At 52.9% G+C, this 23,836-nt stretch overlaps 1 protein-coding gene across 2 annotated transcripts; it reads right to left on the bottom strand.

Moving 5' to 3' along the window:
• Window positions 1-5,126: 5,126 nt before the first annotated feature.
• On the bottom strand, window positions 5,127-23,208 carry TMEM130 (transmembrane protein 130). 2 transcript variants are annotated; one of them, XM_086691292.1, is made up of 8 exons: window positions 23,046-23,208; window positions 16,066-16,371; window positions 14,322-14,481; window positions 11,486-11,652; window positions 10,774-10,858; window positions 9,431-9,633; window positions 6,856-6,968; window positions 5,127-6,460 (listed from the first exon to the last, which is right to left on the bottom strand). In XM_086691292.1, exons 1-8 carry the CDS (start codon window positions 23,128-23,130, stop codon window positions 6,308-6,310), a joined length of 1,272 nt encoding a protein of 423 aa, XP_086547418.1. In that variant the 5' UTR covers window positions 23,131-23,208; the 3' UTR covers window positions 5,127-6,307. The 2 variants fall into 2 exon arrangements, with proteins under 2 accessions (XP_086547418.1, XP_086547416.1); XM_086691290.1 differs by having other exon boundaries at window positions 5,127-6,496.
• Window positions 23,209-23,836: the final 628 nt, after the last annotated feature.

A 23,836-nucleotide genomic window follows, 5' to 3' on the forward strand; every position in this document is an offset into this window, starting at 1 on the left:
TCCTGTTCCTCCCTCCCAACCGCCGGGCAACCACTGATCTGCTTTCTGTCTATGGATTTGTCTATTCTGGACATTCCATATGCATGGAGTCGCATAGGTGGCCTTCTTTCACTGAGTATTGTGTTTTCAAGGTCAGTCCACATCATGGCAGGTATCAGTACATCATTCCTTTCAAAGGCAGAATAATATTCTATTGTGTGTATACACCACAACCCAACTTGTTTGTTTAGAGAGAGAGAGAGAGAGAGAGAGAGAGAGAGAATCCCAAGCAGGCTCCACACCCGGAGCCCAACACAGGGCTCCATCCCATGACTCTGGGATTGTGACCTGAGCCAAAATCAATGAAGAGTTGGATGCTCAATCGGCTGAGCCACCCAGGCGCCCCCACAATTTTTTAATTCTTCTGTTGATGGACGCTTGGGCTGTTTCCACCTTGTGGCTACTGCAAATAGTACTGCTATGAACATTCGTCACGAGTGCGTATCTGAGCATCTGTTTCCAGTTCTTTTCGGTGCATACACCTAGGAGTGGAATCACCACACACTAAGCATGTAACTTTTTGAGGAACCGCCCACCGTTTTGCATTTTCCATTCTCACCAGCACATCCTTGCCAATACTTATTATTTTCTGTTCCTGTTGTGTTCTGTTGTGTTGTTATTATAGCCATCCTAGTAGGCATGAAGTGGTATCTCATTGTGGTTTGATTTGCATTTCCCTGATGACTAATGATGTTGAGCATCTTTCCATGTGCGTAACGGCCATTTGTATATCTTCGTTGGAGAAATGTCTATTTCAAGTCCTTTGCTCATTTTTTAAATTGGGTTGTTTGTCTTCCCATTGTTGGATTGAAAGAGTTCACTCTTCACACAAATTGTGCAGAACAAAAAAACGAAGGCTAGGATTGTCACTTGCCCGAGGTCTTGGGAACCTGGCGACCCCTCAGATCTCCACTTCTGCAGCCCCCTCCCTGCCTCAGCTGCAGTTAGGTTATTTCTGTGGCCGGAGCTGTTGGCTCGCGCTGACCTGTGGACACCTCAGAAAGGCTATTAGGGAAGGAAGAGATGATGCAGAACAAAGGGGGTCCCCTCTTCCTGAGTCCCAGAAATGCCTCTGTCTTGGAAGGGGCTGAATGCTCTGGAAGCTGATTCCCAGGTAGGCTGCTCCAATTGTGTGAGTGTGAGTATGCACATGTGTGTGGCATGTGCCTGTGCGTTCGTGCACGTGCAAAGCTGTGCACGTGTCTGCAGTTGACAGACCCACCTCTGGGCCCACACCATCTGTGTCCTTTGTGTCCCCTGCTGTGGCACCTGCCAGCCACCACTGGAAGGAGGAAACTGTGGGAAGCATGGCTGGGTGGGGCTGCCACCTGCTGGCCACACTGGGCACTGCAGGTGGACCTCAGGCTAGTGTGGGTGGCCCCGCCTGGTCTCCTGGGTCAGATGCTCAGGGCAACAGCCAGAAGAAAATAAAGTCCCCCCTGTTGCCCCCGTGCCCTTAGGGCCTCTCTAGAGGCCCTGATAGCCTCCTTAGTACCATGAGCCTCTCTCCAATTCAGTCAAACCCTCAGAATAAAGTTTTTAAAAACTTAATATAAAATAATAGTTAGTTTATAAGTTTTAAAAACTTAATATAAAATAATAGTTAAGTTTAAAAACTTAATATAAAATAATAGCCCAAACCCTGCCTGGTGGCCCCAGCTCCTCCTCAGCCCCCTGGCCAGATGCCAAGCAGGTCCCCTCCAAACTCACCCCCCCTTCAGCCCCTGCCACACCATCCACAGCCTGGCTGCCTCCCTGCTCCCACCCTCTGATCCCCTTGTTCAACACAGAACGAGGCATCATGCTCAGAAGCCAGCCCAGTGGCTTCCTGCTCTGATGGCTGACAAAGAACAGAACCAATTTCTGAAATGCTGTCACATGAGGCAGCTCTAGGTCCTCCAGGCCGAGAAGAACCACCCCCCCCCCCGCCCCCCGCAACTGATAACGGTCCCTCTCTCCAGGATACGGGCAGGGAGACCTCTGAATCCTGTCACCTGGACATCACCCCATGACCCAAACAGAGGCTTCCAGACCATTTGTCCTTCTGGACCATCTGGGGAGAGATACTGAGTCCTATCCTTAGAATCTTCTCTTTCCTACATTCCAGACATTGTGAAGCCACAAAAGGGGGAAGGGCATTTTTCCTCCCTTCCCAGTGATACTTAATGAACCCCTGCTTCGTGTTGGGCACTGTCCTAGGTGCTGGAACTACAGACAGTAAATGCAGTAGTCCAAGGCCCTTCCTTCCTGGAGTTTTTGTTCTGTGGAGGGAGGCAGGCTAAACAAATACATTAGTGAAACGAACAGTATGCTCTAGGGTGATCTGTGCTCTTGGGAGTGGGGAATACGAGGTACAGGAGGCAGGGAGTGCGGGGGTCAGCCTCACTGAGCAGGTGGTACTGAGCAGGAGGGAGCCCTGTGCCTGTGTAGGGAAGAGCATCTGGCAGGGGGACAGGCAAAGCAAAGCCCCGAGGAAGGCAGAACAGCAGGGGGGTGAGGGCAGGGAGGCCAAAGGGCCAGGTCCTGCCACCCTACGGGCCGCCGGTAGGACTCGGAGCTGGGAGACACCGAGGGGTTTGGGTGGACGAGGACAGTTGGTGCAGTTGCGCGCGCGCAGGCTTGGGGCAGGGTGAGGAGTGGGGCCCTGCAGCGGGGAGGCCTCCGCCAGGGCGGGTGGGCGCGCAGCGGGAGACGGAGCTCCCAAGCGGACACGGGGAAGGGCATCGGTTTCCTGTGGCTGCGGAAACACATCCCACAAACCGGGTGGCTTAAAACAACAGAAATCTATTTTCCCTCCAAAATCCCCTCCCCCCACGTCTCATTGCGCAACCGCAACCGTATTTGGAGATGAGGCCTTTAAAGAGGGAAGTGGGCAGAGACCGCATAACAATCCGGGGGCACCTTGAAGACCCGCCTTGCTCAGGGTGAGGAGACAGCCTGCAAAGTATACAGCTCTGCCTCTCGGCCCAGCGTGCACCCGACAGCCCGCGTACCCCCAAAGTTTGCAGGCCGAGTGTTTTCCTCCCGAGTCGGACCGCAGCTGTGTGCATCTTCGGTTGGCAAAGTTACCCCTCCCTCTACCGCTCCGTTTTTTTTTCTGCATTTCTGTCCCAGTGGTTCTTTCTAGCTCTTTCATGTGGGTGACTATTTGTTTTTGTTTTGTTTTTATTCTTTTTTTATGTTTTATTTATTTTTGAGAGAGAGAGACAGCACGAGCAGGGGAGGGGCAGAGAGAGAGGGAGACACAGAATCTGAAGCAGGTTCTGTGCTGTTAGCACAGGGCCGGATGCGGGGCTCGAACTCGCAGACTGCGAGATCATGACCTGAGCCGAAGTTGCACGCTTAACCGACTGAGCGACCCAGGTGCCCGTTTTGTTTTTTTTTTAAACTGTCTTAACTTCTGTAAGACTAACACCGGAGCACCCCAGTTTTTACAGATACAGATCTCCTTCTGTAGCACAAACAACCCCTTCTGAATTCCTCTGGGTGGAGTTTAGGTGTCTTAATCCTGGCTTCTCTTGAAGGCGTGTGCAGGGACAGGAGCTGTATATATCCCAGCAGGGAGTGGTTCTAAATGACGTGTGACACATAGCCCTCATCTGTTGGGAGCACACTAAAATAACTCAAGGCAAGAACAGCCCCCTCTTTCCCCCAGCTTTCTCCAAGGTCTTGTTTGATCCTCGGACGTTATCCAAGGCACAGGGGTCCCCCACAACACACTCAGGTCCCTTCTCATCCCGAGGCCTGACATACCGACCCCGGGTCGGGGGGCAGAGCAAAGATGTAGGTGGCAGCATCCGCCCCATATGCCAATGATGCTGAAGCCTGACAGAGTTCCCCCAATGACTTGGCTCATTAAACGTGGGGCTTCCCAGAGTGGGACAGCCAAGGTGGGGTTGGGGTTCATTCCTACCCATGTCCAGCTTGGGGCTTGGGGCACACCCGCTGGCTGGGTTGGGTGGTGAGGGTGGTGGGAGAACAGAGGTAATTAAGAAAAAATCCCAGGGGCACCTGGGTGACTCAGTCAGTTGAATGCTCAGCTCTCGATTTCAGCTCAGGTCATGATCCCAGGGTTGTGGGTTCGAGTCCTGCATCAGGCTCTGCACTGAGTGTGGAACTTGCTTGAGATTCTCTCCATCTCTCTCTTTCCCCCTCTCTCTCTCCCTGTGCCCCTCTACCCTGCTCACTCTGTCTCAAAAAAGGAAGGGGGGGTGCCTGGGTGGCTCAGTCGGTAAAGGGCCCAACTTTGGCTCAGGTCATGACCTTGTGGTTCTGGAGTTTGAGCACCGCATCAGGCTCCGTGCTGACAGCTCAGAGCCTGGAGCCTGCTCCGGATTCTGTGTCTCCCTCTCTTTCTCTGCCCCTCCCCTGCTCATGCTCTCTCTCTCTCTCTCTCAAAAATAAATAAATGTTAAAAAAAAATTTCTTATAAAGCCCAAACCTCTTCTAGAAGAAAAGGAGCTTAGGAAGAAGCGGACTCGGAGGCGTGCAACTCAAAGTGTGGTCCTTGCACCAGCAACATCAGCGGTGTCTCGAATCTTGTTAGAAACCTAGAATCCCAGGCCTTACTCGTGACCTCCCCGATGAAAGTCTGTGGCTTAGCAAGACCTCTGGTGATTCTCAGGCACATCCAAGTTCAAGAAGCCCTGCAGGGACCGGAGGCACTCACACTCGATGGGGCACCAGGACTCCTGTGGGCCTGTGGGGACACAGGTGGCTGCCCCTGGCAGGTGCGGACTCAGGTGGGAGTGGGGCCCAAGGCTCTGCGTTTCCAAGTCCCCTGAGCGCAGCCTTGCTCCCCACTCCATCTAGCGTCTGCTCGGAGCCTCAAACCTGGCTGCATGTTGGAGTCACAGGGGGAGAAGGAGGGGGTGGAACTGGACCCGCCTCCACGAGACCCGCCTCAGAGTCCTGGTGGCTGTTTAAGGAAGACTAGTCAGCGCGACTGACCGGTCCCCGACGCCCCAGACAGCAGCTCCGTCCACACCTGCCAGAGAACACAGAGGGGATGCCTGCTGCCTCAAGGCCCAACCCCCTCCCCGCCGCCCCCCCTGCACAGAAAAGAAAGGGACTCTGGCTGCCTGGCATATGCTTGGCTATTTGAGAACACACAAGCTTTATTCAGCAATAATGGCAGTATTTCATGAGAATGAGCTGGAAACAGCAGGAATGCTGTTGTCTGCACAAAGTCTGACAGCAAAGATTACGGCAACGGGGTTTTGCCCCCGCAGCCCCGGCCCTGCCCCAAACAGGGCCCACTTACTCCAGGCTCCTGCGCGGCTGTGCTGGGGCCTCATTGCGGCCTCTCTCTACACCTGCACCTGCCCTCTCCTCATACTCTCCCTCTGTGGGCCACTGCCCAGCCCCCTCGGGCTCCCTCCAGTCCTGCCTCCTCCTTCCCAAGGCCACGCAAGAACACCGTCTCCCACAGTGAACCCACGTCCCCACCGGCGTGTTCCTCCTTTGCTGTGAGGCCTCTTCTTCACTGGATGAAGGCGCTATTTTGAAAGCACTTCGCACTCAGCAAACGTTAGCCCTGCCCGCACCCAACCCAACAGCAAGCAGGCAGGAAACGGGCCCCGGGAGCCACGGGGACAGTGCACAAAGGGAGGGACCGGGCCGAGGAGCTGTGGGGCCCAAATGGACAAAGTCAGATGTCATTTTGGTTCGAATTCAGGACCCAGAGAACATAACTGATACAGAGGAAATCATCTGAGACGCCTGTGTGACGCATGTTGTGTGTGTGTGTGTGTGTGTGTGTGTGTGTGTGTGTGCGCGCGCGCACGCACGCGCTTGTCTCCGTACATACGACCTTTTGTGACGTGGCCTTAACCATTGGTGACCATCCACCTGGTTCTCTGACCTGGGCAGGGCCATCTGGGGGAAGGAAGCCCGAACTGCAGACGGACGGCCAAAGTGCCGACATGGGAAGGATGGGTGAGGGGCAGCCAGGCACGCCTGGGAGAGAGGAGGGACCCCGTCGAGTGTTGGAGGTCCTGCTTGGGGATCTTCAAAGGCAAGGGGGTGGGGTGGGGCTGACTGAGAGGGGCTTACGGCAGAGGCTGGACTGTACAGATGGGCTGATGGCAGGGGTGTGGGGCTGAGGTTGGGGGGGGGGGGGGTCGTGGCGGCAGCTGGAATTACGGATGGATGGCCAGCAGGGTGGACAGCCCCGCGCACATGAACCCCTCTCCTCGGTGGCACACGCCACCCTGTCTGAAGCGCCCAGTGGGCAGTCAGTTAGCGCTGAGACGGGACTGGGGGCTGCTCACACAGTGTAAGTTTTGACGGATTTGTAGAGGGGCGGCAGGAGCCCGTGGTTCTCGCGGACAACTTCCAGGTACTCAGATGGAGTCTCCAGCAGGAAGGGCCCACAGCACATCTGGCAGCAGCACCTGACCCCAGCGGGCGGCTCCGGGTTCTTGTCAGACATGGGGGAAAAGTCAAAATCAGCCACCTATGGTGAACAAAACCCCATGGGTCAATCACCCGCCTGCCAGACCCCCTTCAGGTGGCCTTATGAGCTCAGCTGCCTGGAGACACACAGTGCTTTCCCTGTGCCTTTGGCTTTTCTGCTCTCTGGGCCTCCCCGTGGTGGCTGCCCTCTCCCTTACCAGGGGCACAGCTGCTAGGCAAGGGGTGAGCACGGGAGTTAAGTCACATGGGAAAGAGCCAACTCAACTTGGCCCAGTCTGTGAGCACCTCTTGGGCAATCCTCCCCAGCCCCAGGACCTCACTCTGACATCCAGACCCCCTCCGGGTCCCGTTCTCCAGTCGGAGCCTGGTGACCCGGCCTCCACCCCCCTGAATACCCACCTCCACCATGTCCTTCTGATGAGCGGCATTCCGCAAGGTCATGTACATGATGAAGGCCAGCATCATGGTGATAAGTGTGGCACACGGGAAAGCAAAGACAGCCGGCTGGATGCCTGGGAGTGAGAGAGGATGAGGTCATGGGTCTGGGGAGTTGGTGGAGAAGGCTCGCTCTCAGACCACAATGGGGCATAGGACAGTCAAACCCCACAGGAGCTATCTTTTCCTTAGGTACATGCATTGAGAATCTCATCTAGGATTCTACAAAAACCAAGTTGGGGTGTGTGAGGGCATTAAAATATGTCCACATGGGGCACCAGGGTAGCTCAATCCGTTAAGCATCCAACTCTTCATTTTGGCTCAGGTCATGATCCCATGGTTCCTGAGTTCGAGCCCTATATAGGGCTCTGTGCTGACAGGGCAGAGCCTGCTCAGGATTCTTTCTCCTTCTCTCTCTGCCCATCCCCCACTCACACACGCATGTGCACACACATGCGCTCTCTCAAAATAAGTAAATAAACTCTGGGGCGCCTGCGTGGCTCAGTCGGTTAAGCGTCCGACTTTGGCTCAGGTCATGATCTCACGGTTTGTGAGTTCGAGCCCCATGTCAGGCTCTGTGCTGACAGCTCACAGCCTGGAGCCTGCTTTAGATTCTATGTCTCCCTCTCTTTGCCCCTCCCATGCTCATGCTCTGTCTCTCAATAATAAATATGCGTTAAAAATTTTTTTAAATAAATAAAAAATAAATAAACTTTATTTTTTTTAAAGTTTATTTATTTCGAGAGAGACAGAGACAGCGTGAGCTGGGGAGGAGCAGAAAGAGACAGAAAATCCCAAGCAGGTTCCGTGCTGCCAACGCAGAGCCTGACGTGGGGCTCGAACCCACAAAGCTGTGAGATCGTGACCTGAGCTGAAACCAAGAGCCTGATGCTTAATCAACTGAGCCACTCAGGTGCCCCAATAAATAAACTTTAAAAAATAAAAATAACACGTGTCTACCTATTACTTGACAGTCACTTTCAAGAGGTGTACCCTGAGTGTGGGCTGGACTCAATGGCTTGCTCCTACCGAACAGCACAGGACAGGAATGACGACTTCCCAGTCCAGGCCATAAAAGACACTGCAGCTACCTCCTCGCTCTCTTGGGTGATGTGCACTGGGGATGGGAAGCCATGCTGTGAGGACACTCAAGCAGCCTCGTGACCTGTTGTTGCTTTCTCCCCTCCACCAGCCCTGGGCTCACTCACTGACCCTCCTGTCAGGAAACTGCACGGGGGAGCAGGGACAACCCAGTGTCTGCAGTTAGGCGGTCCTGGGTTCGAACCCCAGCTCTGACCAAGCTCTCTGACGCTAACACTGACTCATGAGGCTGCTTTGGGGATGCCACGAGGTGAGGGGCATGAATGTGTCAGGTGCACGGCAGGTGATCAGCAAGTATGGGTTCCCCTCACTCCTCCCGACCCTGCCCCTTGGTATAGATGCCACAGTAAGGCATGAGGCTGTGCTTTCCAAGAAAAGGCAGCACTGATTACCCAGAATGCTATCTTCTCTGCACAATTCAGGGGGATCCCAGGCACTCCGTGCCCAGGAGATCTGGGGGAGGCAGAGCCCAAGACCTCTGACGATGGCCACAGGTCACAGAGTCTCTCAAGGCCAGCCAGGGCCCAGAGTGGAGCACGGCATCTGCCCAATGGCTCAGACAGGGACTAGGGAGACTGGAGGGGACAGTGGCAGCATCTGGGGCACTTGCCGGGCTGACCGTGGGGGCAAGTGCGGCTGGCAAGGTTTTTTGTGTACCCTAGAGGCTGGGACCTGGGTGGGCACCTGAAAGACCCTTCCTCAGGGTTCTGGCATCCACTTTCTCCTGTCTGTAAGGAAGTGCTTTTCTGGGGTCACGGAAGAGCCCCCCTGGAAAAGAAGGGTAGAACTTCACGCCACCATCGGCCAATCCTGTGACTATAAGCCAGTGGCCGGGCCTGATATGACTCGGAGAAGAGCATTCATTGCAGGGGAGATGGCCAGGGATCCTTACAAATGACAGGAACCTTTGTGAGTAGCTTCCGCTCCCTGGGAGACCCACAACATCCTGAGGGTCTGCAGCTACCGCTGGGGACGCTGGTTTTAATGGTGGCAACAGCGGCAGGATCGGGGAGATGGCGGAGGAGGGAGGCTCGTGATCGTGGTGGCTTATTTAGGGGAGCAGCATTCATGATGGGGACAGCGTGGCATTGGTAACATGTGGGAAGGACACGGTGGCGGGAGTGATGGAGGCAAGAGAGAGCCAAAGCCGGGTTGATGCTGGGCAGCATGGATCAATGGCACGTGGTCCAGACGGTGGGCATCCCAACTGGTGTGGGGGAGGGGAGGGCACTGCCGGCAGCAGCGAGGGTGGTGGTGGTCGAACCGCAGGGTGCTCTGGCCCTGGTCGTTTGGGGGAGGTACAGGCACGGGCCAGGAGGTTCAGCGATGACTGTCATGTTGGTGGGTCAGCTGGAGGGAGCATACTGGTGGCGGTGACAGGCTTGACTGTGTGTTGCGGCCTGTGTGGCACGGGAGCAGAGGACGAGGGGTCACTTACTGGAAGGCCACACCTGGATCCTGTGGTACTGATGCGTCTTGCTGATGACATTCTCGGCCCGGATGCTGAAGCAGTAGTCCCCGGGATCCCTGAAGGTGTGGGTCAGGTTGTAAGCCGTGCTGGCCACGGACACCGGGTGGCATTCCCCTTCTTCCAGCGGGAGGCACTCGGGCTTGAGACGCCAGCACACAGTCAGGGGAGGGCTGCGGGGAAATGGGGGTGTCTTTTCAGAAATGGCTCCGCAAAGGGGCGCCTGGGTGGCTCAGTCGACTTTTGGTTCGCGTTCAGGTCATGATCTCGTGGTTCGTGGGTTCGAGCCCCACGTCAGGCTCTGCGCTGACAGTGCGGAGCCCGCTCGGGATTCTCTCTCTCTCTCCCTCTCTCTCTCTTTCTCTCCCCCACCCCCCAAAATAAATAAAATAAAAACTTAAAAATATGGCTCAGCAAGGAATGGGAGCGCAGACCAAGTCTGAGAAAGGCCAGGTAGCCGTGAACTTCAGTGTACTTTTCAGGACAGAACACCCAGCTGTCCTCTAGGTGGTCCTTCCTTTTTACACCTTCCAGACAAGGGAACATAAGGGAACCTGTACATCTTATGTACAGGTACAGAAGATGGTCCCAGAGCCCAAGAGGATGCCAGGCTTAGTGAAGCAAACGGGGACAGGCTGGTAAAACACCCCCGCGCCCCCTCAACCATCACATCTGCCAAGCCCGAGTAGCTCCCACCCCATTCTTCAGGTACCAAGCCCCTGCCCCCAAAGCTCCCGGAAAGCTCCAAAGACCAACTCCAGCCCCATGGCGCATCTTCCTTGTTCCTTGGTCACTTTGCTTGCTCCCCATCTAGACCTGCTTCCCGCCGTCATGTCCCTGGGTTAAGGGACAAGGGTCCTCAGAGGGCTGGGCCCCGGCCGCTGACCCCCACAGCTCCGTCCACCCTTGTGCAGAGAACATGTCCAGCTTCTCTGTCGCTTACTACAAACTCGGCCCGAGGCTGTTCTTGCTGATGGCCAGGCCAGTTCCTTCCCCGGGACGGTCTGTTTTCCGGGGCCATGGAAGCAGACCGAAGCCACATACAGAGGGCTTTTCACACGGCTGCTTCCACACCTGCCTTTGCCTCAACACCCACACCGCAGACAGCTCTAAAGGGCCCGTGCTCCCTCCCCGGGACCTCGGGTGTGGAGCCCTGCCCGCAGCTCCCCCATGGCTGCAGGGCAAGGTAGGATAAGCCTTCCCCGGCCCCTAAACCTGGGGCCCCTCAGGAGATGGAGCAGGCTCAGGGTCACCCACGGGAGAGTATGGGCAGGGCAATGCGTCACCCGCTGTCCACCATGGGGTTCACTCACCTCCCCAGGAAGTTCAAGGTCACTGTCATCTTTTGGAAGGTCTGAATTAGGGTGGGCCCCAAGACCTGGATGCCTCGAAGGGTTTCTGAAAGGCAGAGAGGGGCCCCGTTAGACCCGGAGACTGAGGACAGCTGTCTCAGCGCTCCCACAGCTCGGGGCCGTGTGACCACCGCCTTGTCCTCCCCCAGGCTCTCCCTTCCAAGGGCAGGTGGGAGGTCTGTCCCGGGCGTGCTTGGGTCCTGCCTCCCCAACAGCAGCAGGTTCCAGAGCCCGCTCATAGTGAGGACACTGGAGGAAGCAGGCGGAGCTCTGGGAACCAGGACCAAGGGCTGGCTCAGTGTAAGTGCCCCTCCCCCATCGCCTAGGCACCGTGGGGAAAGCACCGGGCCCATTAGCCTGCCCGGCAGCACACGGAGAAATCTGCCACAAGGGCCCAAGCGCCCCCTCTTGCCAGAGTCGGGGAGAGGAGGGTTGGGGTCTGGTGGCCATGTGACCTCCTCTGTGGCCTTCAGTGCCCTCTTAGAAGCGGGGATGATGACAGGCCATGCAGAGGGGATGCCAGGGGAACAAGAACAGGGGGTGCGCAGCCAAGCCCAATCCGGGGCCCGACCAGAGCCCCTCTGATCTGCACTGATCCAACCTTGGAAGGAGTGGTGCCCAGGGCTGCCCAAGGGGCCACGTGCTCAACCTGCACCAGCCCCCAGGGACCCACCCTGCAGCTTCAGGGAGGCAGAGAAGTCTCCTGTCTTCTGCACGATGCCCTTCTCGGCATCCTGCGTTGCCTGTTCCCACTCTGCCACCACCTTGAGCTTCACAGTGAAGGTCCCAATGATCGAATAGTTGTAGTAGACCACTGCCTCTTCAGTCACCATCTGTGTGCTGTAAGGTGGCAGGAAGGAGACAACAGAAGTGACTCACGTGACCTCTCAGAGTCGGGGGTGTCTGCGGGGTGACTGGCTCAGCCCCCAATGCCTTGTGAGAAAACCACTGGTCATCAGAGCAGCAGCCCCCAGAGCCACCAGGACGCAAGGTCAGCTGTGCTTGGGTCAAGTGGCTGCCTGTCATCCTCGTGCTTGTAAGTGACAGGTAGGAGAACTCCCAGCAACAAGTGCCTGTCACCTGCCAGGAAGTGCTCTGCCCCCTTCAGCCAGGAATCTAAAAGAGGCCCTGCATTAGAGACAAGGACAATCCTGGGAGGGAAAAAATATGAAGTTTGGAGTTAAGGCATATTTGGCTTTAAATCTCAATTCTAGATGTCTTATGTATAGAACTGTAAGCCTTACTTTTCTCATTGTAATAGAGAATCATACCTCCATATAAAGTATATAAATTACCTGAATTACTTCAAAAGGAAGTCTAATAACAATAAAGAAAATCTTTGTGTTGATTTCTCAATGCTCTTTATATATGAAGTTTAACAAACCTGTACCTATTTTCCAAATATTTTCTCCCAGTTTAACCTTGTCTTTTGGTTTGATTTACTTCCTTCATACTCAGATATTAAATCTAGTGATGCCAAATCTTGCATTTTTTTCCTTTATAGTGTCTGCCTGTTTTTATTCTTACAAAATGCTTTCCCCACTGCCAAGTCATCCAATTGCAGGGGATCATCTACATTTCAATCTAGTCCTGGCCATTATGTGTACTTTGTAATCTATCTGGAATTGCTCTTGTTAAGGATCAGATTGTTTTTCTTCTAAATAGTTAACCCACTGTCCTAGTACCATTTATTAAATAAGTAATATGTCTTTACTCACTGGCTAGAAATACCACTGTTATCATATACTAGATGTGCATTTAAACTTCGATTTGTGTCTGCCTTTTCCATTCTGTTCTACTGAACACACTTTTGTGATTTGTAGTTTTTAAAATACATTTATGTACTTCTAATTCTTCTCCCCAACCCCATTCATCATTATGCTGCTTTGATGATCTTTTTTTTCCTTCTGACAATATTCAGAAATTCTCTCTTAAAAGTCTTTTTGAGGTTCGAGGTATAATCTGTGGTTTTATCCACATAAATCCTACAATTTTAGGCTAAGTTCATTCTCTCAGCTTTTACAGTTTATAACTATTGTGAAAGATTTTTTCCATTGCCATCATATGGAAAGGCTATGATTTTTGTTTTGTAAGCACCCATATTACTAAAATCTCTTTTTAGTTCTAAGATTTTTTTAGTTGGGTCTCTTGTGTTTTCTAGGCCATCTGTGTGTGATGTTTTTGTCTCCTGCTTTACAATATTTATATCTCATTTCTTTTTCTTGCTTTATTTCATTGGCTAGTAAGAATGTTCAAATATAGTAACAATAGTAAATAAAGCATTTAATATTAAAAGAAATGCCCCTAATTAATATAGATGCTGTTCCCTGGTTTGAGACAGATGTTCTAGATGTTCTTTATGTTCTAAAACCACATATGTTTATAACCATATATGTTTTTATATACATACACACGTATATATACATTTGTGTATACGAATATATGTACGTGTGTGTATATGTGTGTATTTACGTGCCAAATTTAGATGCACTGTAGAAGCTTTGTCACATTCCAGAAATTATACTTATTGGAACATTTATTGGATTTGCATCAAGCTTACAGGATAACTGGAAGGAAATGGGCATCTTTACAATATTAAGATTCAGCATCCTGGTCCTGGACATGATGTACATACGCATCTACTCAAATCTTTGATACCTCTTGGCACCCTATTGTTTTCTTCACACGGGATCTTGCCCATTTCCAGGTAAGTGTGTTCCTGTGTTTGTTTTATGAACTATTTTTGCTATAATTAGGAGGAGTCCCCACTTTGCTCTCTAATTTATTACTGTACATAAGAAAGCATGCTGGGCCTCTAAGTCTCGTGGGGGTGAGGAGTGGTGCGTGAGAAAGATTACTAAGCCTTCGATGAACTTGGAAAATTGGTCTGTTTCTCTGCCAGACTGAGAAACATCATAAGGAACGCCAAGAAGTGAAAGGCGGAAAAATATGGGATAGAGCAGGAAGGACCATCAGCCCGGGACTTGATGGGACCTAAGTGGAGTGAGGGGTCTCCACAGGGCACTCACCCTCACATGAGCTCAGGGTATCTGGGGGCTGGCTGCTGGAGCTGCTGGAGCTCAGTGCTTGACCCACTTCCTGACCTGCCTCCTCCAGCCTGGCTTGTTTGGAGAGGAGAAGTCAGGAGAAACGAAGCTATAACACCCGAGTTCTAACACATGCGTATAATCGCACACGCCATCACCCAGGTACGTCCTTCCGGAGTCAAATGGAGAAAAATTCTACTCTGACCTTTCTTAAAAGGCTGTCTGGGGCCACCAATGACCTCCTCTACTAGGTTTCAGGCACCTAGAAGGCAGGTCCTGTGACTAACTCACCACTGGTCCCCACGCACCCCGAGCTTGACACAGAGCAGGTGTTGAAGGAATGTTTGGAGAGAGAGAGAGAATGGGCAGGTGAAGGTCAGAGAGTACAGAGCACTCTGCATGGGACAATGGGGCCACCACCCATAGGCCAAAGCTTGGGGGCATCAAGAGGGAAGAGCATACCCATCTCCGAAGTCCCAGTTGTAGAGAAATGAGGCAGTCTTGAAGAAGTTGCTCGGGTCATGGAGGAGGAAGGAAACTTTAAGGACTGTCTTGGTGAGGTAAGAGCTGGGCCAGGGCAGGGAGGTGTTCTGGGAGACAACGAGGTTCCCCACGAGGAGCTCTGGGAGAGAGACCGAAGGTGGGTGAGTCCACCAAGGGAAGGGGAAGGCGGAGCCAAGGAGTGACTTCACATGCTGACTGGCAGGACAGCCTCTCCCTGCCCTGCCCTTCTGGCTGTCAGGGCTGGGTGGTGGCGGGAGAGGACGCTGCGGGTCCCTGAACACAGAAGCGCATGCCCCCCACATCATTACCCCTGCTGCACGGACACTGGTGCAGACTCATGGCACACATCACATGCACAGCGTTGCTCCTGCACCCCTTTCACCAGGATCCTGAACTTTCTTAGCACAAAAGATGCCCAGGACCAGAAGGAAACGGATAGGCTTTGAAAGAAGTTTTTGAGAGATATTTCAAATTATTAGAGTCTAGAAAAAAAATGAGCATGTCTACTGATCGGCTCTGTACCCAGTGTGCTGGGCTGGGTAAGGACCACTGTTCTGTGTCTCCGTCTGTAAAAAAAAAATTTAGGTACTCATTTTTTTTCAACCCAAAAGCAGAAAGTAAGGCGTGCCTGATAAAGCTCATTTGGAAAATGCAGAAAAGTAGAATGAAAACAAAAGAGACTGCCTATCATTAGGGCACCTGGGTGGCTCAGTTGGTTAAGTCTCTGTCTTTGGCTTAGGTCATGATCTCACATTTTGTGAGTTCAGTTGAGCCCCACGTTGGGCCATGATCTCACAGTTCGTGAGACAACCAAGCCTCACGTTGGGATCTCTGCTGTCAGTGCAGAGCCTGCTTCGGATCCTGTCTCTGTCTCTCTCTGTCCCTCCCCCGCTGGTGCAAGCTCTCTCTCTCTCTCTCTCTCTCTCTCTCTCTCTCTCAAAAATATAAACATTTAAGTAAAAAATAAAAAAAGAAACTGCCTATCATTCAAACACAACTATTGTTGACGTTTTGAAGAACTGCAAAGCATTTGTGCCTACGTTAATAGCTGGGGTATTACGTACACATGCATATATTAAACAGTTGATCAAATTGACTATAGAAGTTTGCACTTTGCTTTTTAAAATCTAATACCCACGAGTATTCCCCAGAATATTATCAGCTGTTTGGAAAGATCATTGTTATTCGTTATACAAATTATATCCATATACTTAGCTAGTTCCCTTACGGCTGTACGCTTAGTTTGGCTAATGTTTGCTTCCATTATTAGATATTACACACACCCTTGCCAGGAACATTTTCGGGCACAAAGCATTACCCAAATGGAAATGCATTTCCTGAAGACAAATATACTCCAAGAGAGCAGGGCCTTTTTGGAAGGAGAGAGCAGTGGTGGGGTAGGAAGGTGGGAGGAATGAGAATGGACAGACCAAAAGCTGAAATAGTGCATAACCATTGATACATACGAATCAGCTGCTCTCCAGAGGGCTGTGTTAATGTATATACCCCTAGGAGCAACATGTGCTTTCAGTGTCCCTTGCAGCACAACCCTGCCAGCAGTGGGTATTGCCATTTTCTGATCCTCTGTTAACAAACACAGAAGGGACCATGAGTCTACTTTGAGTTTATATGATTACTGACCAGGCTGGATGTTTTCCTCTGCCCCAAATTTGAAGGCAAAGTAGCCTTCAAAGGTCCTCACCTGTGATGGGGAGGACAAGGAGGCTCCTCGCCACGGGCTGGCACATCCAGCAGTCGGCAGCGGTGACCCAGACGGAGACAGGGAAGTCCCCGGGCACGTTCCCCACGGCGCGGATGGTGGAGCTGAAAGCCTCATCAGTCTTCCCCGTGAGCAGCAGCGGGGTATGGATCCAGTGGAAGCGGTAGACGCGGGTGTTGGAGGGCAGGACCAGGCTGCCGTTTTCGTTGGCCACCAGGCTGGCTGTGATGGTCACCTCCGCCCCTGTGGTGGCAGGGCCATCGGTGGTGAGGCGGAGTTCATACAGCCCTGGAAGCCCAGAGACAAAGATTACTTCAGGAGAGGTGTGACAAGGAACCCCACTGTCCCTGTCTGGGCTGGCTTTTATTATCCTATTCTACAAGTGGAGAAACTGAGGCCCAGGCAGCTCAAGTGACTTGCCCAAGGGTCATATGGCTAGTTCATTGTCAAGCTGGGATTCAAACCCAGGCCCAACTGACTCCATATATTTTCTTTTTATGCCAGCCAAGCAGGGCCTTCCAGAACACAGGCCTGACCCGGCCAGACTTATTTCTCAGCTGTGAAAATAACTGCCAATGTATGTCACAGGAGGGATTAGCTGCCAAAAAACGCCCTCTATTACCTGGTCTTTTGGACCAGACTACATGTCAAACAAAACTCCAATCTGAAACACAAAGCTGAGTCTGGACCCTGTAAGAGTCCTAACGCCTAGTGACAGAACAAGCCTTGGGACAAAGGTCCACTTTGATTCGAGCCAAGCCCTCTTCCATCGTGGTCGGTTTCTGAATCTGTAAAGGAAGAGGTCGTAGATCCGCACTGGCCACGCGTGACTGTCTGGGTTTTGACTAAAGTGAAACAAAAGTTAAAGCCCACGTTCTCAGTCACGGTAGCCTCATTTCAAGTGCTCAACAGCCACGTGTGGCTAAGGGTCGCCATACTGGCACGGATACAGAATATCTTCATTATCACAGATGGTCTGACCGGAATGCATTGTTCCAAGCAACCTCTGGGATTTCTGCTGGGGCCAACGCAGCAACTGTGTGACACGAGCAGTTGACTCCTTGGGGGACTTGAAATGAAATCCTGAGGATGCAGCTCTTACGGGGAACCTGGGAATTAGTCTTGCAGGATCCCAGCAGAGAACAGGGCCTTGAGCATATGGGATTAGAGGTTGGATAAGAGGCCTTTTAAGTAACACTCCCTTCCCAACTACCACATTGAAGGGAAGACTGCTTGTAAACTGAAAATAGAGAAAATTAAAAATTAAAAAATTTTATTAAAAATTAATGGGGCGCCTGGGTGGCGCAGTCGGTTAAGCGTCCGACTTCAGCCAGGTCACGATCTCGCACTCCGTGAGTTCGAGCCCCGCGTCGGGCTCTGGGCTGGTGGCTCGGAGCCTGGAGCCTGTTTCCGATTCTGTGTCTCCCTCTCTCTCTGCCCCTCCCCCGTTCATGCTCTGTCTCTCTCTGTCCCAAAAATAAATAAATGTTGAAAAAAAAAAAATTAAAATAATTGGGGTACCTGGGTGGCTCAGTCAGTTAAGCATCCGACTCTTGGTTTCGGCTCAGGCCATGATCTCACAGTTCATGAGTTCAAGCCCCGCATCAGGCTCTGTGCTGACAGTGTGGACCCTGCTTGGGATTCTCTCTCTTCCTCTCTCTCTCTCTCTCTCTCTGCCCCTCCCCTGCTCTCTCTCTCAAAATAAATAAATAAACTTAAAAAATTAAAATAACCAGTAACAATCACTGTTACCAAATTTGGGCATGTCCTACTTAAAAAAAAAAAATTATGCTCATACTTTGGGATTACATGTTCCATTGTTTCCTATTCTGTATCACGGGCATGGGCATTTTCCTGAGTCATTATTCTTTGATTGTTTTACATAGCTGCACAACATTTTGTCATAGAAACAAAGTAAGATTTTTAAAATAAGGTTTCTTTCCGTCATAAAAGTAATACATACGTATTACTAATAATAAAAGTAATACATACGTATTACTAATAATAAAAGTAACACATATGTGTAAAGAATAGTAGACGTGTTCCATTATCCTACCTCCTAAGGACAACAGTTACGACCATACTGCTGTCCTCATGTCTGTTTTTCACGCACAGGAGTTTTTAAATTTTTAAAAATTTGGGGCGCCTGGGTGGCGCAGTCGGTTAAGCGTCCGACTTCAGCCAGGTCACGATCTCGCGGTCCGTGAGTTCGAGCCCCGCGTCGGGTTCTGGGCTGATGGCTCAGAGCCTGGAGCCTGTTTCCGATTCTGTGTCTCCCTCTCTCTCTGCCCCTCCCCCGTTCATGCTCTGTCTCTCTCTGTCACAAAAATAAATAAATGTTGAAAAAAAATTTAAAAAAAAAAAAAATGAAAGCAGTCGGGACACCTGGGTGGCTCAGTCGGTTAAGCGTCCGACTTCGGCTCAGGTCATGATCTTGCGGTTCATGAGTTCAAGCCCTGCGTCAGGCTCTGTGCTGATGGCTCAGAGCCTGGAGCCTGTTTCCGATTCTGTGTCTCCCTCTCTCTGTGCCCCTCGCCCGTTCATGCTCTGTCTCTCTCTGTCCCAAAAATAAATAAACGTTGAAAAAAAAAATTTTTAAATTTTTAAAAATTTATTTAAAAAAATTTTTTTAGTTTATTTGAGAGAGACAGCTTGAGCAGGGGAGGGGCAGAGAGAGAGAGAGAGAGGGAGAGAGAGAATCCCAAGCAGGTTCCACACGTTAGCACAGAGCCCGACGTGGGACTCGAACATGCGGGGCTCAAACTCTTAAAATCGTGAGATCATGACCTGAGCCAAAACTGAGAGTCGGATGCTTAACTGACTGAGCCACCCAGGCGCCCCTAGAAGTTTTAAATTTATGTTAATTGAGACATATTCACACTCTGCACACAATTTTGAATTATTTTCTCGTGTGTCATGTCCGTGGTTGCACTAATGTGAATTTCACTATTGGCATGAGAATCCGTCAAGCAGGTGTATCTTTTTTTTTTTTTTTTTTCAAGTAAACTCAACCCCCAGCATGGGGCTCGGACTCATGAGATCAAGAGTCTCATGCCCTACTGACTGAGCCAGCCAGGAGCCCCAAGCCGGTATAGTTTGATTCACAGAACCCTTCCCTCTTGTCAATAGCATCACTGCTGTGTCTTAGTGACTGTTTTCCTGTCATTTGTAAATTTCCTCTGTAGGTGAGATTTCTGAAGGGCTCCAGGTTCGAGAGCGTCCAGCCTACGACAGCTTACGCCTCACCAGAAGAAGTGATGCAGAAGGAAGGCTGGAGGGGCTGCAAGGCTCACTCTGCTCATTTATTTCACTCACTCCCACCCACCTTCCTGGCCTCACGCACCTGCTCTCCTGGCTTTAAGCACCTCCTAAAAGAAACCAAGTAACAGACCTACTTTCTGGGCTCCAGACCTGCACTGAGCAAAAGAGTAGCTACTAGCCACAGGTAATTAAGTTTAAATTAATTTGATTACTTAAAACTAACCAATACTAACAATTCAGTTCCTCGGTTGCACTAGCCACATTTCAAGTGCTTCATAGCCAGGGGTGGTTAATAGCTACTCTTCTGGACAGCACGGATGTAGAATATTTCCTTCATCACAATGTTCCGTGGGAAGGTGCTGGCTCTAGACCCCCTGGAGTTCTCCCCTCCCCACTTTCTGCCATTGCTCTCTGTTGGGCCTGGAGGGACCAGCTGTCCCAGGAATCTACCCCAGGCCCTTGTCACTACCCCTTCCAGCCAGGCACATTTGCTTCCCCTTCATCACTACTAGCACTGCTGAAGGCCAGCACTACTGGCTTCATCCTTGGCCCTGGCCCTCGGCCTCCAGTCCTTCCCCATCTCAGCATCATCCCTCCCACCCCCACCAACAACCTTCCTCCACGATAATGTGTTCACGGACCAGCTTCAGTGTGGAGTCCAAATTCACATCTTGGCACATCCATGCTGGGGCCGGCCACTTTAACTCTTACAGCTTCTCCCCCATGTTCTGTCCTTCCTAGCCTCAGGGTCTTTGCACATGCTGTCCTCACTGCCCTTCTCCACCTACATGTCAGAGGATATAACCTCTTCCAGGAAGCCTTCCCTCAACCCCTCACCCCCTCAGTGCTCTCTGAACAGCTTGAGCACTCAGTGGTCCCAACCCTGAGTTGGCATGAAGGTTTCTTTGTCTCCTTTGGCAGGTGCACCACAAGCTCGAGGGTAGGGGTTATCCTCATCTCCCCATGTGCCTAACAAAGTGCTTGGCACATAGTAGGTGTTCAACACTGCTGCTGACCGTGGCACCTGGAGAGAAGAGTGTGGCTGAGGGACCAGCCCACCTAGCAGTGTCCCAGGAGAACATTCACCGAGGTGGTACTGACTGAGCCCCTTGCCTTGTGCCCCACAAGTGCTGGGAAGGACCCACAAGTACAGGACACCCTTCCTGCCCTCAGGGAGCTCACGAGAGACCTTCTAGACTCAGCAAATCTGGGACAAGAGCGAGTGTGAGTCCTCAGTGGCATCCCATTTGCCTTGTGGCCACGCTACCTGCCCCCACCAGGGACTCCTGCTCCAGCCTTTCCCCTCGTCCATGTCACATATTCCCTGTTCTGAATCCCCTTCCCCAGAGCCATATTTTGGATTGTACACTCATTTGGACTGGCACTGAAAACGGGACCTGTGGTATCTTAATCCCAAAGAGTTCCAGATGCTATGGCAGAAATTCCTGCAAGAAAATACATTGTGTATTTTACACTGAGGGAAAGGAGTGCATTGAGGTCCCCATGGAACTACCTGGAGTCACCAAGCAGATCCGTACCCACCACCCCCTCCCCTGGGCTGAGTTCTATTCTCCCTCCCTTTGGCTGCCAGGCTTCACAGAGACCATCTCCTCCCTTCTCCCTCTTGCTCCAGCCCCCACCCCCCCACCCCAGGCGAGGAGTGTGGGCCAGAGCGAGGCTGGCAGGTGGCAGGGACATTCGGCTGCATGCTAATGGCCATCCAGCATCTGCAACGAGACTGGAGACAGGCGCATGTCAGCGCTACGCAGATCCGTTGCCAGGGGAATAGAACTCACTAGAGAGCAGACTGGCTGGGAGGAGGGATGGGTGGCGGGGGGGGGGGGAAGGGCTGTGGCTACAGACACTGGCCCAGCTCCTAAGAGCCCCCACACCTGTCCAGACACAAGGAGGCTCCAAGGACATTTTTTCTCAAGCTTTTTTTTTTTTTTTTTTTTAAAGAAGATGTTTCACCCCCCTGGTGATGCTGCTCCTCTCTATCAGGGCTCTCGGAAGGGCACAGGGCATCCAAGTGGACCATGAAGGCTGTGCCACTTGCGGCTGATGGAACCAAGCCCGAGTCCTATCGCCCTCCCCATCTAAACCCATCTTTTCAGGTTGGGGAGCCCAGGCGACATGGCCTTGGAGTACAGAACAGCTAAGGGAGGGGCTGAGGGGGCTCCACGGGTGCACTGAGTGACCCAGAGCTGAAAGGGTCAAAGCACAAAGCGAAGTGACCACTGCCAGGAAGCCTGACCCACAGAAGCAACACTCACTCACTAGCAGGTCCCCAGGGCTTCCACTTGGAGCGCATTTTCCCTGACGACACAGCATGTGGGAACCTGGAACGTTCTAGAAAATGGCTACATCAGTTCTTTCACATTGCCCATGTAGGTAGCCTCAAACACTTCCCAGGGTACGTCTGAAATCTGAACATAACCTGGAATTAACGAATGATCCAGGACAAGGACTCTAGCCTACGCCTCTCCTGTGGGAGGCACTTGGTGTGGGCTGACCCAGACCCCAGGAAGAATGGAAAGGGCTTCCAAGTCTCTCTGCTTTTCCTGTGGGAGAAGGTATGCTCCCCAACCTAATTCCCGGCTCTCTGGCTCACATCACCAATAGGCCAGGCTGGAAACCACACATGATCTCCAAAAAATTAATTTACTTTTTCTTTTTTTTTTTTTTTTTTAGAATTTTGGCCACCATTGATCACTTCTGGACACACATAAACCAAATGGACAGGAGACCCCGTCTCTCTGTGAATTTCCAGGAGGGAAGCAGGTAATCCTGACCAAACATAATTCCCACAAAATGCTATTTTCATCCCTAAGATGCAGGTTTTTATTTTACCTTGGGGCTTTTCTTTCACAATTTTGATTAAATCTCTTCCTCTTTCTACCATTATTGGGGGGGGGGGGGCGCGTAATGAAAAAATGTTGGATATTTAACACAAGCACATCCCCAGAGCTGTCCACATCCCACCTGTCCCCCAACAACCAACAACTCTCCATTCCGGGTCCTTTTGTTGTCACCAAAATGTGGCAGAAAGGTTAATGCTGCCCTTCCGGCGGTGGGGTTGGGGGAGCACCCAGCAGAACCTGTCAGCTTGGGGTCCATTTTGGAAACCATTCCAAAGACGAAACGGCAGACTGGCCTCTTGGACTCTAAAATCGCAACCTCGCCAAAGTCTTCCTCGAGCGGGGATGGGGGGGGGGGGGGGGGAGGGGTGGGTACCTCTCCAGATAAGGCGACATTTAAAGGCGCTGCTCCGGGGCAACCTGCCCGCGCTCCCTGGGGGGCTGTGGCGTGATGACCGACCCGCACATTCCCGGTGTCCCCGCATCGTCCTCCTCACCGCTCCCCCCCACCCCCCAGCGGCTGCGAGGTCCCCAGCCATCCCCCCGGATGCACCGGCCACCGCGCGCGGTTCCCAGGGCAGGGGCGATCCGGAGGTGGCCGCGGGAACCGAGGAGCACGGGGAGACCCCACGAGTGCCGGGACAACGTCTGGGGAGAAGGATGGAGGGAGAGATGAGAGGGCTTCGAGGGGCCGGCTGGCCACGCTCTCCTCCGCAGCGCGCTGCGGAGGTCTCCCGGGAGGAAGGAGGTGCGCGCAGAGCGCACGGCGCCACCTCCGCGGCTGGCGGCTGGAGCGCCCGCCGGAGACCGCTCCGAGGCCCAGCGGAGGGCGCGGCGCCTTACCTGCGGCCACCCCAGCCGGGGCCAAGGGCAGGAGGCAGGCGAGCCAGAGGACGCGGCTGAGGCGCGGCCAGAGGGCCGGGGCCATGGCTGCGCCGGGAGCGGCAGGAGCGCCGAGGGGACGCGGCAGGCTCGGCGGCGGCCGCTCCTCGGGGCGCGCGGGGCGGGCTGCGCGAGGAGATGCGGGCGCGGCGCTCGCTCGTCCTCGCCTCGCGACGCTGTGTCGCTGCGCGCCGCCGCCGCCCACAGCCAGCCGCGCGGACCCCGGCCCGCGTCAGCCGCGCCGCGCCCCCTCCCCGCGTCCCTCCCTCCTCTCGCCGCACCTCCTTCGGGCCGCACGAGCCCCCGCCTCCCCGAGTCCGCGCTCCCGTCGCCTGCGCCGCCTCCCCCTCCCCTCCCCTCTTCTCCCTCTCCTCCTCTCCTCCCCACGATCCTCCCCACGATCCTCCCCTCCTCTCAGCGCCCCGCGTCCGCGCCCGCCGGCTGACTCAGCGTCCCCTGAGGCGCGCGCACCGCTGCAAAGCCGCGCGCAGGCCCCTTTCGGTTCTACTCCAGGTGCCATTTTCCCTCTTGACGCACACGATTTGGAGATGCGGCTCCTCGTTCACTTGGAGCTCTCACTGTGTGCCAGACGCTGGAAGGGTCTGCAAACGCCTCATATCCTCCCGGAGAGAGGGGCTCAGGTGCCCACCCTGAGACATGACGTTCCTCTCTGTGCTTTGCTGTAAAATGGGCTCGTGCTCACACCAGGGCCCTGTCACTGAGGGCCTTGTGACACTCAGAGAACTGCAAGG

Source organism: Puma concolor, chromosome E3 (assembly GCF_028749965.1).
Source record: "Puma concolor isolate L17-30 chromosome E3, mPumCon1.1.hap2, whole genome shotgun sequence".
Classification (NCBI taxonomy): domain Eukaryota; kingdom Metazoa; phylum Chordata; class Mammalia; order Carnivora; family Felidae; genus Puma; species Puma concolor.

What these genes read in the sequence shown, in the direction of transcription:
- TMEM130 (XM_086691290.1), bottom strand. Translation starts at nt 23,130, where the DNA reads ATGGCCCCGGCCCTCTGGCCGCGCCTCAGCCGCGTCCTCTGGCTCGCC. An exon ending in CCCGGCTGGGGTGGCCGCAG is followed by an intron (nt 16,372 to 23,045) that starts GTAAGGCGCCGC and finishes CTGGGCTTCCAG; the next exon opens with GGCTGTATGAACTCCGCCTC. An exon ending in ACCTTGAACTTCCTGGGGAG is followed by an intron (nt 9,634 to 10,773) that starts GTGAGTGAACCC and finishes ATTTCCCCGCAG; the next exon opens with CCCTCCCCTGACTGTGTGCT.